The sequence below is a fragment of the Chlamydotis macqueenii genome, chromosome 9, assembly GCF_036417535.1.
Source record: "Chlamydotis macqueenii isolate bChlMac1 chromosome 9, bChlMac1.mat, whole genome shotgun sequence".
In the NCBI taxonomy this organism is placed as follows: domain Eukaryota; kingdom Metazoa; phylum Chordata; class Aves; order Otidiformes; family Otididae; genus Chlamydotis; species Chlamydotis macqueenii.
In genome coordinates, this window is record NC_141564.1 from 18,144,942 (window position 1) to 18,162,820 (window position 17,879).

Below are 17,879 nucleotides of genomic sequence, written 5' to 3' on the forward strand. Positions count from 1 at the left end.
GGCAACGAGGCAGCTCTGAGGTCAAGCTAGGAACGTAAGTTAGCAAGTCAGGGTCAGGATCAGGTCTGGTTATGATACCCAGAGTCAGACACAGCCCAGCAGTTTTCAAGCACATCCCCAGTGACGAGGCAGGTCTGAGGTTAGGCCAGGAAGATGGGCTGTAGGTCTGACTCTGGATCTGCATCAACAGGGTCCATGGCCAGGCACAGGCACAGCTGCGATGCAGCAGGAGCTGTAGCTCAGGCAGGGGCCAAAATACTACAGCTTCAGCTTAAAGCAGCTCCTATGGGAAGCCCTGGCCGTGGCCTCCCCATTGCACTGCCTGGGAGCCTGTGCCTGAGGTCACCGAGGGGAAGGGGGACAGCCCCCAAGCCAACAGGAGGGGGGATGCTCTCAGGGCTTACAGACTCACACCTGGTGTAATGGTGTACAAACAGGAAAGAGGACTTCCACACTGCTTAGCATTAGAAGCTAGTGGATTTTCATTATTTTATGGCTTAACCTCTTAATTATAATGTGATGAGCTTAGCCTATTTTTTTATTTCCCATGGAAGATCTCAAGAAAGATTATTTTTTTCCTAATGCTTTATGCCCTCACTTAAAGAAAGTGGAAAAGGCTACCCACGTGTGAAACCTCTGCACATAATTCTGGCTGGTGGAGGATCAAGCCCAGGCTATTCAAATTCTTATGCTTTACTGACCCTGCTGTGCAGGAAAAATGATGATCTTTCTTGAGACAGGTCATATTAACTGCCTTATAATAAAAACCACAGGGACACTCTACAGCCTGTAGCTAAGAAAAATCAATTTCACTAAAGTCAGATATAGCAACTGTACTGACAATAACAAATATAAATAAATGAGAAGACAAGAAGAAGAAAAAGAGAGAATATGGGAAAGAAATGTCATTTGTGGCCGCGAGTATGCTGAAATTCTCAATAATTATGGGACTCATATGAGAGCACAGAGCCTTCCTCTAGTTGCCACTAGATCTGTAAAATCATTTGTTCAAAACAAAATCAATAAAATATTATTGTTTCTGAAGCTTTTATGCTGCTGAACCGTCCCTAGAGATGCTGGGAAATTTCTCCACTCGAAGACTCTTTCAACAAAAAATTATGGTTTTGTTAAAGTATTCTGGCATTATGCAATTTGATTAAAATGCATTATTTTATTATTATAAATAAAACATAAATAAAATTATTATTTTATTTTGAGTGGAGACAAACTAATATTGAAATATTATATGGAGCTATGTTCACAAAAAATGTGCTTGTTTTGTCAGTTTGCAAAATTCTTAAAAACATACACTTTATGTAAAGGAGTACTTTAGTAGCTTCAAAGATATAAAATAAGCCAAAAAGTAATGTGTGAGCCAAAAATAATTCCATTTCATTTCCACGTGATGAGAAATTTCAACGTATTTTGGTTTCATTCATTTCAGAGTAGAAAACAATTCAAAACCAGGTAGTTCAACAATCATAAAATTCAAATCCTATCCAATTCTTACCGCAGTATGAGCTCTAGGCTGTGTCAGCATTTCCCTTTTTATTAAGTCATCAAATTACAGCATCTTGTTTTTCCCATGGAAGGTTTCACTACATATCAACATATGTAACTGGATTCTTCCCCAAAAGGAGTGCTGAGGAAGAAATCAGCTTCATTGCCTGCTAGCCACAGCCAACAACACCCCGTTTCAGTTAGTCCTCTTTCTTGACTACAGCTGCTTACAACAATAAATTGAACAGCGACAGCAGCAAATGAAGATAAATAGAGTTGAGTTGGTGTGCCCATAAACAGGGAGAGTTAAAGAGAGCATCTGAAAGTCTGGCTCCACAGCTTTGAACATTCAATTTGGATATTGTTTAGCCTATTCCACAGACAAGGCTCAGAAATGACATTTGAATTGATACTTTCTCTAGCTTGGATCTGAGATTTCGGTTCAAAGACTTCTATGATTTAAAAAGAAATACCAGAAGGAGGGTTTGTCGAAGCAGTAACTGTATGTTCAGTGCGGATCAGCAAGCATCAGTGGTCAGGGCAGATTCAGGAGCACTTCCTTTATCTGCTGTGACCGCTCCAGGACAGAGTCCTGTACCCAGCTTTCAGTCTCACCTAGGCCACCACCAATGTTTACCATAACTGAAGCCTAGTACTAATGTCCAAGACTAATTTCCTGAAATACAAGTAGAAGACTGAAGGTGTATAGCTTCCGTGTTTCCTTTGTCCTCAGGACATACCCGGATACTGTGGCACTCCTAGGCAGTGCCATTGATATGATTAACAGCTGGTGGTGTTTAGTCACCACTACTTCAAATCTTGCTGCTGATTCAGCAGATTTGTGCCAATCCATGAGTGGGCCAGCAGTGCTGCTTTCTCCCTCCAACATGCCCTCGAGTACAGGTAAGGGTACAGGACGCAATGCACGTGGTCTCTGCACATTTACTCTACGTGACAGCATGATCAGACAGGACTGCAGCAAATCCTCTAAAAAACATGCCCAGCTAGTGACCTTTCTGTTTTCTGGCCCGGTCTCTCACCTTCTAGCCAAACCAAGCAAAGCAGCTGGCAGTAACATACCCTGTGTACCTTGAGTCTCACCCCAAATGCTCTCTTCTGCTCCCAGGACTGTGAACTGTTAAGTACTGCTTCTCCTTGTCCAGCAGAAAACAGGCCAGTAACACACAGAAGCCGTCCATCCAGTCACTGGAGATGGGGAGTGGGTGGATTTTGGCAGACAATTCCCAATCCACTTTTCAATTTAGTTTCACAGTTTTTCAACACTTACTGATCTTATGATATTATATCATCCACTATTAACTTGCTATCTGGGCAATGTCCAGCTAAAATCTGGTCTGAAGTTTATTTGAGCAAACATTCCAGTTCCACATGTACAATGGTTTTTATTCCGGCACAGATAACCAATGGTCAGCGATCTCCAGGACTGTGGATGTTTTTGCCAGGTATTATCCAGCCTTTATCACCAAATAAAGATGAGGCATCACGAATGAAAAAAATAGAGTAATACTCAAAGAATACAGAAGAAGATATGCTGGCTTATTTATGCATACATTGGCTATGCATTTGATTAGATTTTTCAGCTACTCTTCTCCTACATTCATCCGTGGCCAATTAAAAAGATTTTAAAAAGCAAGGCCCAGACATCAAAGTTGTCAAGATGGGTTTAAAAATCAAGGTTTTTATAAAATAAGTTCATTATAAATTCTGACTTCCAAATCTGCCCACTGTACATACCTCATGGTTAAATATTTTCTCCCACAGCCCTGACATTATACATGTTAAGCAGCTGTATTCAGAATGTACATCTATTATTTTGATTTCAAAGGCAGATTTTAAATACCGCCCACTAGATACAATCATAAACACCATACAATCACAACAGCTGCCAATACTTCCCTTATATTAACCTACTACAACTTATAAGCATTAGTTAAAGCTTAAATTTTAAGGACAGAATAATGCCACAAGCCCTGAAAAAGTCATATCCCTTGAAACTTCCTCTGACTCCATTCTTAACACCAAATTCTTTACCTCAACTTTTTCCCCAGCCTCTCAAGCCCCTCAGCAAACAGGTCAGTCTTGCAACTTAAGGTTATCATCTTACAATTAGAGTGGTTTTTTTTCTAAAAATTGCTTTCTACAAAGCAATTTGCAGCCAAAGACACCGGACAAGACAAGGAATACTGACACCCTTTTTATTCTCTGTATTAGTTCTTCAGGCCTCCTAAGCAACGAGACTTTTGTAATCATATTATCAACCTGCTCATTTGACAGTTAGTCTCCCTCGAATAGCTTTTGAACTTAAAGTCTTTTTGAACAAAATTTGATAGACAAGGTGATGAAACTTCTAAAAGTTTGATAAAAAAATTGGTGACTGGTAAAGAAAAATAAGCTGCAGAGAGGGAGGAGAAGCTGTAGCTGCAGCTGCTGCTTTGAATAGCATAACTGAAGCAAATCTGTATAACATTGCATTTGCATCACAGTGCACCCTGTTTACATCCAGCAGATAAAAATAATGATAAAAAACATGAATGAAGACATGATGAATTTACATATTTTTCCACCATACTTGGGAGCACTTCTGTTAAATGCAAAGCTATCCCGAACACTGCAAAACTTTTTTTTTTTTTTTTTTTTTTGCATCAAGATGTAAGATCAGGCCACCCTGACCTGAAGCTATGAGGCATCACAGGTTAAAAAAAAATTAAAAAGAAGTTAGCAAAGAACTCTCCTATAAGCAACTGGAGCCACATATGTCTTTGTTAGCTGTACTCTTGCTTGGGTGCAGAAACAATAGCAGCTGCAGAGCAGCACAGGCTACAGGACAGATAAGGTCTCGCTACCTGCACAGCTGACTGAGCCTTACGATTTGATATCCCAGCCTGCGAGCGAGGCACTACTGCAGAAGGCAGAGAACAGCCAGCTAGCGTAGCAGCTGTCCTCCCAAGAAATCAGAGATATTTGTAAATAGTTGTGGCTATACTTTAGGAAAGAAATAATCAGTTATTGAATATTATCTCTTTTATTTGACAGCTCTGTTTTTCTTTTACCCCTAGAATATAGTTCTATTTATTAAGCATTACCCTGTTTGTCAAGCGGGGAAGATAAGTCACTTTTTGGCATGTTTTCCCAGATTTCTGGAGAGAGGTTTCGGATGGATGTTAATTACCAACTCCTTAGAGTTTGATTGTGGATCACCTCTTACTGTTGCAAGTCAAGCCTTGGCAAAAGTCATAGAGATAAACAAGCTTTTGATAAGCTAGGCAGAGAAATGCCATGCCTGGATAAATATTCCTATTCCTGTCAGCAATCTGGTTATAGAATCAGCTTCATTAAAACAATGCACAAAACTTACAAGCAATAAATATAAAAACCAAACAAATATTAAAAACCATATCAAATTTGTTGAGAAATTGTATAATTAAAAAGTACGACCAGTATTTAATTAGCTGCTCTGATTGTGCCTGGACTGCTTGTTCATGTTGTACTTCATAATAATAGAGTCCAATCTTTCTTTTCCAAAGAAATCAAGGACAAAAAATCTCTACAGTGGGAACAGAAACTTACTTTTACGTCTGCAGTCAATTTTGCAGGAATTGTACATTTTCTACTGTTTATTCATAGTGTTTCTATTTCGTACATAAAAAATACATAAGCCACTGTCAAGAAAATGATCGGTGTCACAATGAACAGCACAGAATAAAGGAGAAAAAAAACCCAAACAATCTGCAAACAATAGATGACTGAGGGAATTATGTTATAACTTACCTAATCTGATGCCTTTCTTCAATGTGACTGCCCATTTGAAAAATCAAACAGTATTGTAAGTAATGAATGGGGGTGTGATTTGGAACACAGCAATGATGTGAGTATTATTTTTAACTGATGAGATGCATTTCAAATGTCTTTGATTATTTACACAACATTTATTTCACTGCTTTTTTTCCATCTTCCAGAAGAAATTCTGAATTATTATAATGAAACATTAGAAAAACATAAATAAAAGAAATGCCCTACTGTATCAGAACAGTAGTTCGTTCAGCCCAAGTATTCATCTCTCATACTGGCAAAAGACAATTGTGGTTAGGAGAAACAAGTGGCCTGGTCCCTTTCTGCAAACCATGCCCCTTGTACTTTTCCTGTCCCCAGATCATTGTACTAGGGATTTAAAAGAGTACTTATCTGCTTAGTCCTTCTAGAATCCACTTAAACACCTGCTGTCCATGCACTTTTCTAAGTCATTTCTGACACTGCTGATACTTTCTGCCTCCACATCTTTCTGCGGCAACAAGTTCTAAAAGTTAACTACTCATTGCATGAGGACAATTTTTGTCCATTTTAGACTGATTCACACTAGTTTTGAGTGCCCCTGCTTGTCATATTGTAAGATTCTCCATTTAGCTTGTCTTCTAGCAGAGAACTGCTAAGTGTATCCTGAACTAACTATAGAAGACAGCCACTGCTTCAGCACTATGCATTTTAAAATGTGATTTCTTAGACACCAGACATGTTAGAAGTTGGATTTTTTAAAATTAAGATTAATGAAATGTGGTAAGGGTTAAGGATAATTATCCATTATATTTCCCAATGTTTCTCTCAAATATAAATCAAAGAAAAACTTCAAAGTCAAACATATAAATCCAAGTCAATTACATAGCAAGCACCTTTTTCTATGATAAGCTGATTCAATCCTTCACATCAACCAGGATTTGGAAAATTTCTCATCTGAATTGAACCTTGTCATTTTGGACTTACATTGAAGTTTTGTATTTTCTTATTCAGAGTTTGAATTTTGTATTGAAACTTCAGTCGCTCCCTGACAAGTGATTACTGCCTTTAAAGAATGTCTTAAACTCTGTTGAATAAAATATTTTTAATACAATGAGACAACATCTTCTCCTTTCTGCTTAGCAGACATCATATCCTGTAAAAGGTATGAATCTTAGCATGTACTAAATTATTTTAATAAATATTTTTAAAATACCAGCAATTGTCTAAAGAAGTCTATGAAGGCTACTACAGCCAAAGCGCAGACAAAATTGCTCAGATTGAGAATGCAAAGGCAGCTTTATGTCACTTCATGGCATGCCTACATTACATCAGTATTAAGCCAGTCAGTCCCATTCTGTGTACCAGTCTGAAATGATGTAAAGCTCGTAGAAGTCTGCTCTAAGTTTTCTTGAGCTGGAAGAGTAGCAGGTACTCGCACAGAAGCTGTGGGCCACCAGCTTGCAAGTGCACCTTGAGCTATATCCCTTTTCCAAATCTGAGTGACCGTCTTACTTCCCTTTTACTAGTGCTCTGCTTGGTAAGGATCTGTAAAAACTGGGATATGGATATAACCATCAGTTGACCACAAATATTTCGGGATATTTTCAGTTCAACTGTTTTTCCACTAAACAGAACACCAAGATTGAGTAATACCTGCATACATAAACTGGACCTCCTTCATGCCAGGCTCAGCAGCATACTGTTAGAAGCTAAGTATTTTTCATAGTAAAACACTATTGCACAATGCTCGCTTAAAGAATCACAAACACAGTCCCTTTGATGGGTAGTCCAGGAGTATTATAAGGCCTACTTTCCTCAAAAAAAAAAATCTGCTCAATCACTATATAATCATTTACTTGCTGTTTGCAGATGTTAACCCAGGGTCAAGGTAATGGCCCTCTGACACAACATTGACATTTGTATAAAAACATACCCTTTTAGCATTCATTTAAACTTCAGTGGGCTACTCTGAATTAAAAGCATATTCCTGCCTTTATCAGAGCATGGGCAGAAGTGACATAACGCTGCATACAAAATGCTGCTTCTAGCTTCAGCTTTTTTTCTAACACTACTGCAGTGCTCTAATGCCCAAAACAAAACAAGCATTACACCCGCAGACTGTAATACCATTGAAACTGATGCAGGAGTGGCCCTGGATTTGGTCAACAGACATCGCAGAGATGGCTATGTTTTTGGTTTATTCCGTGTTGCTGATGCACACAAACTACATGCAGTAAGTATCAATTTAAAGGCTGATTTACACAAGACTGTGATTTTAAAATAATAAGCTAGATCATTAAAAGCTTATGTTTATTGCTTTTAATGGAGCAAGCTTGATGTAATTCAGTGAATCAGCTCCCAGTATTAATTTGTGCACGATTTATTGTACCTAAGCTTGATTTCAAATGATGCTGAATGCCCTCTGTTCTCTTGGCTGACAGGATGTTAGCTTAAGAGATGCTCTGAACAGCTTTATACAACTCCGGAAATTAATCTGCTGCCAAGTCTCAGACGTTATGTTCAAAATTTATATTCAGAGGGTTTCTTTAATCTCTGAATGTCTATCATTAATTAGATCTATGTAGCCTGCGAGATCGGTATTTTGTTATTATCTTTATTTTGGAGATAGCTACATAACTGGAGGGAAGGGGAAAAAAACAGTGGAAGCCAAAGGAGATGAAAATGCCACTCTGTAAAATAGGGGAAGGGCTGGATAGAGAATCGATATCAGTCATTTCCTATTTCCTTCCTATTTTTATTTCTGTTTCCTAGAGAAGATACAGAAGTCCCTCTCAATGATTGCCTAAATGCCAAAGTGAATCAATAGCAGAAAAAGCAATAGAATACAACATTTCTTTAACTAGTTGATAAAAGAGACCAAGTACATGCAGATTTACTAATGCACGTGGCTACCTTCTAGCTGCTTGGCTATGAAACTAAAATCCAGGCACATGTGCACTGTTTAAGAAGTGTATTACACATCTCAGTATGGCAACTCAAAGACCAGGCTGTTTTTTGATGGTGCTGCTTAAGACTGCCTGTTAGGACAAGGAAAAGCTCAGAAAGTGATGCAGAGCCCAGATTCCTACAGATCTTCAGCTATACTTTCAAAAAACCTGATGGATTACTTTGCTTTTCAAAGGCAAGGATGTGACAATTGATACTACCAGGTTTTACGCAATAGCCAGGTAGTTAAAGACCTCATCTAGGAAGAAATCAGTCTTCTTCAGCATTGAGAGATTTAAACCGTCAAGTCTCCCATCCCTGAATAATGCTGCTGCCATGCAGCTATGTGTGTGCCACCTCTGTGAAGTGGAGCCAGCAGGCAGTAAGGCATGCAAAATTCATTGGATGAATGAGAAAAACTATAGTTGTTTCTAAAAAGAAAAATCTCAGTGTTTCTACATTTTAACCAATTGCTGACTGTATGAACTATAGAACCATAACTTGGATGGGGATCAGAGCTGAGGCGTCACACTTCCAGATGAATGCTATAACCACTAGACTACTATGTGCATGTTTTGTTTTGTACCCTTAATGAATTTTGCTGTCTTTGTAGCCCAGGGTCAAAGCTTCAGCTACCACACAGAGTCTACAAGACCAGAAAAGACCTTTCTATCTATCTTTCTGCTAAAGAATTATCCCTCTAAGGCCCCTGTACCTTCTCAGACCCAAGGTCACCAGGTGTAGTCTCCTGCATGCTTACATACAGTATTGTGCAAGAAGTTATGCTGGCTCCACTGCCAAGATGACATTAAAAAAATAATTAAAAAAAAAAAAGACCAGAACAGTATTTTTATTATCTCCATGCGACAGTGTGCATCAAGTCTATCATATCAACCCCCTTAGGAACTTAATTAGAGCAGCTCCTAGCAGCCAGATCTCTACTTCTCAAAGAGTATCTGGTCACTAAGGTCATTTGAAATGCATGTAGCTATATAATATGCTGACTAGGCAACAGATTTCCTAATCGATCAGTATGTTCTATGTGAAAATCAGAAAGAGGGAATGGCAACTTTTTAACATTGGCATTTTTGCTACTTGATGAACGCCAGGTTAACAACAGACTCTTCTCACAGGTTCACAGCAAAGGATAAGAGGCAACAGTTCTAAGTTGCAGGAAGGGAAATTATGACTAGATGTAAGGCCACAAAAAAAATTAAGGAGAAAGTGGTTAAGTACTGGAATGGCCCAGAAAGTTTGTGGAACAGCTGTCTTGGTGATACATAGAACTCAGCTTAACCTAACTTTTGAAGTTAGCTTTGCCTTGAGCAAGCAGCTGGGTAAGATGACCTCCAAAGGTCACTTCTAGCCTAAACCCTTTCCACGCTTGTCAGCTCAGAAAAACTTTAATAGGAAACTGGGGAAGCTACATTAAAGATTAAACATATCTACTTCAAAAAAAGTTTATTTCAGACCAAACTTATTGTATACAAACTCTTCTACCTGCACTTTTCTTCCAGGGAAATTCATCAGTCCTTTACTTAACTTTGGATGTGCTGGAAACAGAATGCTCTGTATTATCCAGAAGACACTGGGAGTCTTGTGAATACAGTGACATCTATTCCATGGCAAGTAATGGCACCCAGGCAGAGTCGTATGTAAACAATGCATTAAGTTGGTCTTCATCTGAACTACACAGAAATTTTCGTGTCACAAAATCTCTGAATGAAGACTAGGCTTTAATATGGCTTATTATAAAATAAAATCTATTGAATTCTAGAGTTTTTAAACATCAGCTAGAGGTTTGGAAAACGGTTGACTCCTCAAATAAGTGCATCTTTATTTAACTAGATGTCTCAAAGAAGCTATACTCTGCATTCCACTGCTGGCAGCAGTACTGATGTTTTGAGAATAATTTGCTGACAAGTAAAGGGCACTAGAAATTATTCTTTAAAGCATGTTCCTAGTATATTAGCCAGAAATATCAGCACTATATTTTGCCAGTTTTCTGTCATAGCATTTGTGGTATGACAATGACATATTGGCAGAGTCAGTACACATACGATATGTAGCAATACTTGTCCGTTATTGTTGTACTCCAATGATGCAGTCTGGGATGAGAAGTACCAGTCTAAAACTTTGTTTAAATAGGAGAGTGGTGATACTACGACAGAGGACAAAGCAGGAAGGCTGTGAGGAAAGAAGAGAAGGCATTTATTCTTTTTATTAAGATGGGGAAAAGGAATGGAAGAAAAGGTCGATCCACTTTTTGAATAAAGATCTATGTAACCTTGAGCATCTCTGGCATCCTAACTTCCCTTGCTAGCTAGTATTGTCTTACTGTAAATAAGTATCAGAATGACTGAGAAGGCTGGTTTAGTTTTCCATTGCCTACTCAGTCATGCAAACTCAGAATTAAAACAAAGGCTCTTGTAGAGGGAGATCCCATTTTATCTGAACACAAATTTTGAGTGGTACCAGATCAAACATTCCATTAATGATCACATCTGTTATTCTTAGAAGTACTGCACATTAAAAGGAGGCATGGTTACTATGATCACCTACATCAAATTAAATCCAGTGAAAATAACATCATAATCACATTTTTTTTGTTTCCTCTTAGGACTTTGGACAATGTAAGATTATCACATATACAAGCCAGCTGCTGAAGAAACCTCATCTATATGGATTTAACTGTACATTAAGTCCAGGTAAAATAACCACTGTTGTAAGCCAGTGCATACCTCAAACCAGCCCTAGTACCAAATTACAAGTCTGTGCACTACTAGTGTATGGTAACCATAACAGATTCATTCATCTGCTTGCAATTCGTATTTTAGATAATTCAAATGGAATGTTAAGAATGAGTAATAGAATTAAGGTTATCCTACTCTTCTAAAGCAGACTTTATTAATGTCAGATGATATCACCACTCCAGTCCACCAAAACATGATAATGTACATCAGAAAAAAAGTAAACTTGGAAAGAATGCCGGTTTGGGGCGCTAAGATTCTAAGGTGGAGCTAAAAGATTTATATGAATATCCATTTTCACATTACAGGACAAATTCATATTTGTGGAGTGAGGGATAGGTATTCAGCTTCCAAGGAAATGCTTGCTTTTCAGTTTCTCATTATGAGTTCACATTGAAGGCACACACACACTCTCAAGAGTATTAATATCCGTTGCAATATTAGTAAATTCTGTTTTCACAGTTCCTCCTGATTTATTAGACTGTAAAGATTGTCCTGTGAAAGTTGAAGTTTTAGAAGTCACCGAACAACATAAAAGTATTGCTGCAAAGGCCCTGGAGAAATTCAACAACGAGGGTAACCACACAAGCTACTTCAATGTGGACAAAGTTGAAAAGATTTTAAAGATGGTAAGTGACATTCTGTCCTAGAATTACTCATAAATTAGAAAATTTTGTGAGCAGGTCCAAAACCATAGGACTAGAACTCAAATCCTTCTAAGATCAAAACAATTGCTTGACACCTCTCAGCATAAATCACCTACTTAAAATTGAAAGTCCTACTTCTGCAAAGACTTGTTATCAACTTTAATTTAGGCATGTGAAAGTGAAAGGATTTCTCATCTGCTAAAAACTATGTCAGTGTGATGCTATTCAAAATGTCAGAGCCTTCTTTGTGTGCATATTTTTATTTTGAATGCCTATTTACCTATCATATCATAACACACACGAGTTTATTTACTACTGACCAGAGTTTTTCAAGATGTACAGTCATGTGTATTATCACAGTCATATATTGTGTCAACTGAAGTCAGATAATTTTTTATTTAGCACATGGGTAAAACACAAAGTAAAACACGTTCAGTGTCATTTTGACTCTACTGCAAAGCAAAGCAGGACTCTGAGAGCTCTGAAGATCAGGAGATAAATTTGTATCTGTGCTGTACCTCTTGAAGAACTACTAGCTCTGGTAAATAACTCCGGCGTCTTCCAACACGAAGACTTATTCTTTGGGTGATTTGAAGTGTCACTCTCACCTCACCACAATTTCTTGTTGGTAGATACTGGAGACCTTCACTTAAACAGTACATCCTGCCAACTCCTGCATCGGTTCAGGACACCCCTGTAATGAGATCCCATGGCCCCTACCATAACACATATTGATCTTGGAAACTGCCTAAATTGCAGCATGCCAACCCCATCTCCCTGCAGCTTTTTATGTTGCTCAGAAACTTGACTGTGTTCTACACTGTAGTCCCATGCAGGATGTATCCCTACTCCCATTTAGCAAGTGGTTATTTTCAGATTTCCTGGATCCATGGATTTCTCCCTAAATGCTTTATCTTCACACTTCTCTGTCTTTAGCTACAGTGACAGTTTAGATTGTACCACTGGATTTCAACAGATTGTATAACACTTAGAAACTGAATTACAATTAAAAAATATACCATAAAGTACGTGCACCCACTTTTAACCAATTTAGTTAAACTAATGAAATTTGTGTGCACACACATGCTATGAACACCTTTAATACAGACTTGAAACAAACTATTGCTACAGTTGAAATTCAAATGAAACACCTCTTCATGAATTTTAATAGGATCACAAAAGCCTTCTCCCATGTTCTTATGGAGTAATGCTTTCTCAATGAATAATGCCACTGTCAACAGAGAGAGCAACAATCTCACAGGAACTGGCAGAATTTCATGCAAATTTAACACCAGCACAGTAGTAGTATCCACCCTCATCATGAGAAAGGGCTGGTTGCCATCCAGTAGACGTCTGTATTTTCACAGAAGTAGCAGTTCAATTTAGGGAAAAGACTCTAAGGACACTACTTCCCAAAAACATAGGCTGTAAAAGTAATAAGTTTTGTAACGTACATATACCAGACAAAGAAAGAAAACAACCATTCCTGGAACTCAAAAAGGTGTGAGGCAAGTAAGGTATAAACTATCTCATCTGTTTTCCTTACTGAATACTCATACATGTATGAACATTTGAACAGCACAGGTAATAAGAGCATGAGGTAGGATTTTGACAACAATATGAATTATGGTTTCTTTTAAAATTACAAGACTTTACATACACCTAGTTACCACTTCTTGTTTGACCTCTTGGTTGCAGACTGCCTCCCGTGAAGGTCACATTTTAGGATTCTCTATAAAAGAGACCAACTGTTCCAAATCCGCACAACAAGAAGATCAGGCATTGGAATGTGATTTTCTGGATGACTGGCACGCTGTAAGTAAAGTCTTACAATGAGAACCAATACAATGGGTGACAACAGGAAGATCTTTCCACAATATTTCCAAGCGTTTCTTACAAGCATGGACCCAAACTCAAAATTAAAAAAAACAGCATATCCAGGTCCAGATCCTAATTTTATAGCTGCTCCTTTTTATTCTATAAGGAGCCAATCTGAACTCTCAAATCTAAATGTAACTGCAATCTAGCACATTGTAGACCTAGAGCTGAGCTTTTCAGTTTGGATCTTGCTTTCACACTCAAATTGTGGCCATTCCCTATTAAATCATTCGTGCTATTTTCATAAAAACTTTTACACTAACATGAACCATAGATTTGGAAAAAATACATGCATTATGTCATCCCAGTGAGCCCAGGGTTACTTTTTTTCCCTCTGCTGCAGGGGAATGGGGAGTGGAATAATGTGGATTTGTCTGCAGATTACTATCGAAGTATTCTCTTCACCTCACCTTCTCATTACAATAATATTCTACACCAAAGAAACAACTAGGCAAGACGATAATTTCTGAATAAATTATTCCCCAGGAAGGAATGAAATAAAAATATGGAAAAAATATAACATGTAGAACTTTTGTTTTATCTACATCCATCTTCTTTCAGAAGACTGCAAAAGGTTGTGAATGAACTGGTAGCGGAGTCAAATGTTCTCTAGAATGAAGCACAAGCCAGATAGCTACAGGTTTTGAAATCTTTTCTTAATGCTGCCACCACTGGTGTGTGAGTGCATAAAATGTTATTAGCATTTGTAATCATTGATCATAATAGGCTATTAATGGCCCAAACATACCAGGATAAAGTATCCACTACAGCAAGCATACCCAGAGCCCCTTACCCAAGTTCTGTGCTCTTTCACATGAGCAGTTCCACACACACCAACTAGACAGCAGGTAAAAGTTACAGTAAATAGGATGCTGAGGGAAGTAATGTTAAAAGATTACAATAAATTACTTTTCAAAAAATAAACATGGAAGAAAACTCTGCCTTGAGCTTTATCTGAAACAGATAGCTACTTGGAGCAAAACTTCAGAATAGCCCAATATGAACAGATATTTGGCAAGCAAAGATAGAAAAAAAAAAAAGAATAAAAATCAGTCACCCACAGGGTACTTGTTTTGGAGAAATCAGTAGCTGACCAATTTCTTACAGACATCAGAAGAGAAGTAAGATGGAGAGTAGTAGCCATCTAGAAGCACATGGCGAAGTGGTTTTCACAGTCAAGAACACTAAAAAATGGCATATATTTTAATTATTATTAATCACTGGCAAGTATCACTGATCAGAAAGGTCAGGATCTAGTAAGTTATATAAACATACTTAGGTATTGAAGGAACTAGCCTAGCTTCTAAAATGTTGAACTTGCAGTAGCTTCCATTAACACCATCACAAGAACTCAGATGTGCATTGTTGTTTTTTTTTTTTTCTTTTCTTTTGCTTAGCACGTGGGATTCTGCAAGGCAAGAATTATCAGTGATCCAGATGAATCTGATGGAACAGACATAAGCTGTGAAATCTACCATCCCTGGGTATGTGCTCACTTGCTGAGACATCTCTGGCTGTATCCTCATGCAGGCTACAGCAATCTCACTTGGTCCAGACTGACAGATGGACATGTCCTTTTATTACTGTTTGGGTGTGACCCAGCATGTCAGGACAGACTGCCTTTGACCGCTAGGTCAATGAGAGGATGAATTAGAGTTGAGCTGTCCCTACTACTCCCTCCAAGGGTGTCTTCTCTCAGTCCAATCATACTCCTTAGTTAAAACTAGTAGAAATTGTAGGAATTGTAGAAAGCAAGAGGAGTGGAGATGATCTTTATCATATTTGGTATTCCAGTTTATATTACAACAGCTACCCCAGTGTGGATTTTATTTTGTTTTGATTCATCACAATTTTTGCTCAGTCGGTTATATAATTTCATTTTGTTGTGCTGTAGTATTTCCAGCTGGTTTTCAGTAATTTGGTATCTTATAATCTACTCCTTCTCTTCTGTCTTGAAAAAAACCACAGGTTTTATTTTCCTACAGATCACCAGAACTGTACATGCAAACCTACTAACTCCCACCTCTCTCTCTTTCTCACTATTTTCTTCTCTCCTGTTAACATCTCACCTAATACTTCCTCCTCTGATGTTTTTATAAACTGTAGCATGACTACGGGCAAAGATGCAGATATTCAGCTCTGGGACAGCCACACAGACATCACCATCATCATCATCATTTTGGTCACAGACATCACCACAGACATCGTCACAGGCACGGATGTCCATCCTATTCTCAATCCAAATCTGAAGACCCTGAGCATAACCATGGTTTCAATGAAGAACATCAAGACAGCCATGAAGGACCTGTTCCTCCCCGTCATGGTGAATCACATCACCGCCCTCACCCTCCACACCATTGTCGTCCACCTCCTCCCCATTGCGGACCACACCACCATCCTCCACACCATTGTCCTCCACCTCCTCACCACCCTCACCCTCCACACCATTGTCCTCCACCTCCTCCCCATGGTGGACCACATCAACACCCTCCTCCTCTTCCTCCCCATGATGGAACACATCCTCCTCCTCAAGAGGAACCACAACATCCCTCTTCTGCTCCTCCTCCCCATGACGAGCCACATAATCCTCCTCTTGATCCCCATCATGGACCACACTGTCCTCCCCCTCCTCATGGACCACATCACCATGATCGTCCTCCCCATTTTGGACCACATCACCCTCCTCCTCCAGGACACTCTCCTTATCTCTATCATCACTATTACAGACATCACTGCAAGAAGACAAGCATATCAGGAAAGTATTCTTCATTCCAAATAGCAGGAGCTGTCTATCGCATTCCAGTTCTAAATCAGCAGGATTCTCTCATACCTCCCACTGCAAACTTTCTTGAGCTATCCCAAAGCAGCCCTCACTCCTCCAGCACTGGTGAAGGTATTCCCTTCACTGGCTCAAGTTTAAAGGAGATGCTAGAAGCTCTGGGTTTTCCAGATCACAAATCAAAGTCATGCCCAGGAAACTCCAAACTTGTTCTTCCAAAAATTTTGCCTTTATTTCCAAATCGCTTCATGGCAGAAAATTCTCCTACATGACTTTAGAGAAAGGTGTTCCTGGCTTGAGAGTTGCAGGTCCAACGACAGTTGTACAATGAATGAAAACAGCATGTGGAGAAGGGGGAAAAACACACAATTTTTATGGAGGAGAAACACAGAAAATAATTATTAAGACAAGTATTCCAACCTGCCTCTTGATCGCAGCTATCTCAGACTCCACTGTAACTGGAAGGCTCAAAATTCTAAGTCTCTTAGATAATGTGAATGGGTACAAATCTCCCCAGCAAACAATGCTCCTTTAGTTCCAAAAAAGAGGAAAATTCCCTGATAGTGAAAACTACCATCTTCCATTTTCTCATTATTCGTAATTATAATGCACTACTCTGGGGAAATCTGACCTAGAGGCACTACTTTCATGCTTTATAAAGATTCAAAGAAAATAAAAATATTTAGGTTTTTTTTCTTGATACAATTACCAAAGTTTTGTCTCTTTGTTACTATGGATGTTTAGCTGTACAGCAAACGTTCATGAGAGATACTCTAGCACACATTGACTGGCGGGGTTGGGCTACCACCGTTACCTAGAAAAGGTCTGAGAACAGTTAATAACTTGTAGTGCAACACTGCAGAGTGGCCTGCACAGGACTTCCATTGCTACAGCTGCTGGTGGAGATACAGCAGAAATATGGCATTCAAGGACAGCCCTTTTCAAATAGTTCATAATTGCTCTTAAGAAAAACAGATGCTTGTAATAACTCTTGTAAATGTTTTCTTTATCACTGAACCTTCCTCACTGGAAACTGAGTTGGGAGCAGCAGGAAGAAAGAACACTGGTGTCTCTTTATACTCTAGCCCCCACCAAGGTAAAGTTTGTTCAGACAGACCTGGAACCCCAATGAGTTAGTTCAGAACAGTTATCTCATAAGCAAGAACATGAGATTAATCTTTTAAAAACTAGTTATTTGGTCCTCAGAGCAGCATTTTTATGGCATGTAGTAAAATACAATGTGAGGGCTACATTGAAGAAAAAGAAACAAAATGGGGACAGCATTTTATGTGACCAAGTGATGGTTGTCTAATTTTTAAAAGTGTGTTATCATGTACAAACAACCTGTTTTGTGGCATGGCTTATCCACAAAGCCTCTGAAGAGCATTTTCTTTAACCAAAACTTGTAGCAAGACACAGCTGGAACACTGGAGCTGAGGCAACCCCAGTGTGTTCACAGATTCAAAGCAAAGCTATACAGTGCTCAGCACTGGAGACAAGCACCAGGTGTTCGCAGGCAGCTCTAATTCTGGCTCTCCAGACACAGGCAATGCTACTTAATCCCCTGCTCTTGGGTGTCACTTTCCC

At 38.8% G+C, this 17,879-nt stretch overlaps 1 protein-coding gene across 1 annotated transcript; it reads left to right on the forward strand.

Annotated features, from left to right (window-relative positions):
* Positions 1 to 7,277: 7,277 nt before the first annotated feature.
* HRG (histidine rich glycoprotein) lies at positions 7,278 to 16,987 on the forward strand. The gene is made up of 7 exons (XM_010127900.2): positions 7,278 to 7,525; positions 9,756 to 9,863; positions 10,859 to 10,946; positions 11,451 to 11,617; positions 13,334 to 13,450; positions 14,911 to 14,997; positions 15,620 to 16,987. The coding sequence occupies exons 1-7, from the start codon at positions 7,328 to 7,330 to the stop codon at positions 16,562 to 16,564; spliced, it is 1,710 nt and encodes a 569-aa protein (XP_010126202.2). The 5' UTR covers positions 7,278 to 7,327; the 3' UTR covers positions 16,565 to 16,987.
* The last annotated feature ends 892 nt before the right edge of the window (positions 16,988 to 17,879 follow it).

What these genes read in the sequence shown, in the direction of transcription:
- HRG (XM_010127900.2), top strand. Translation starts at nt 7,328, where the DNA reads ATGCTGCTTCTAGCTTCAGCTTTTTTTCTAACACTACTGCAGTGCTCT. An exon ending in TTCTGGATGACTGGCACGCT is followed by an intron (nt 13,451 to 14,910) that starts GTAAGTAAAGTC and finishes TCTTTTGCTTAG; the next exon opens with CACGTGGGATTCTGCAAGGC. An exon ending in GTGAAATCTACCATCCCTGG is followed by an intron (nt 14,998 to 15,619) that starts GTATGTGCTCAC and finishes TATAAACTGTAG; the next exon opens with CATGACTACGGGCAAAGATG.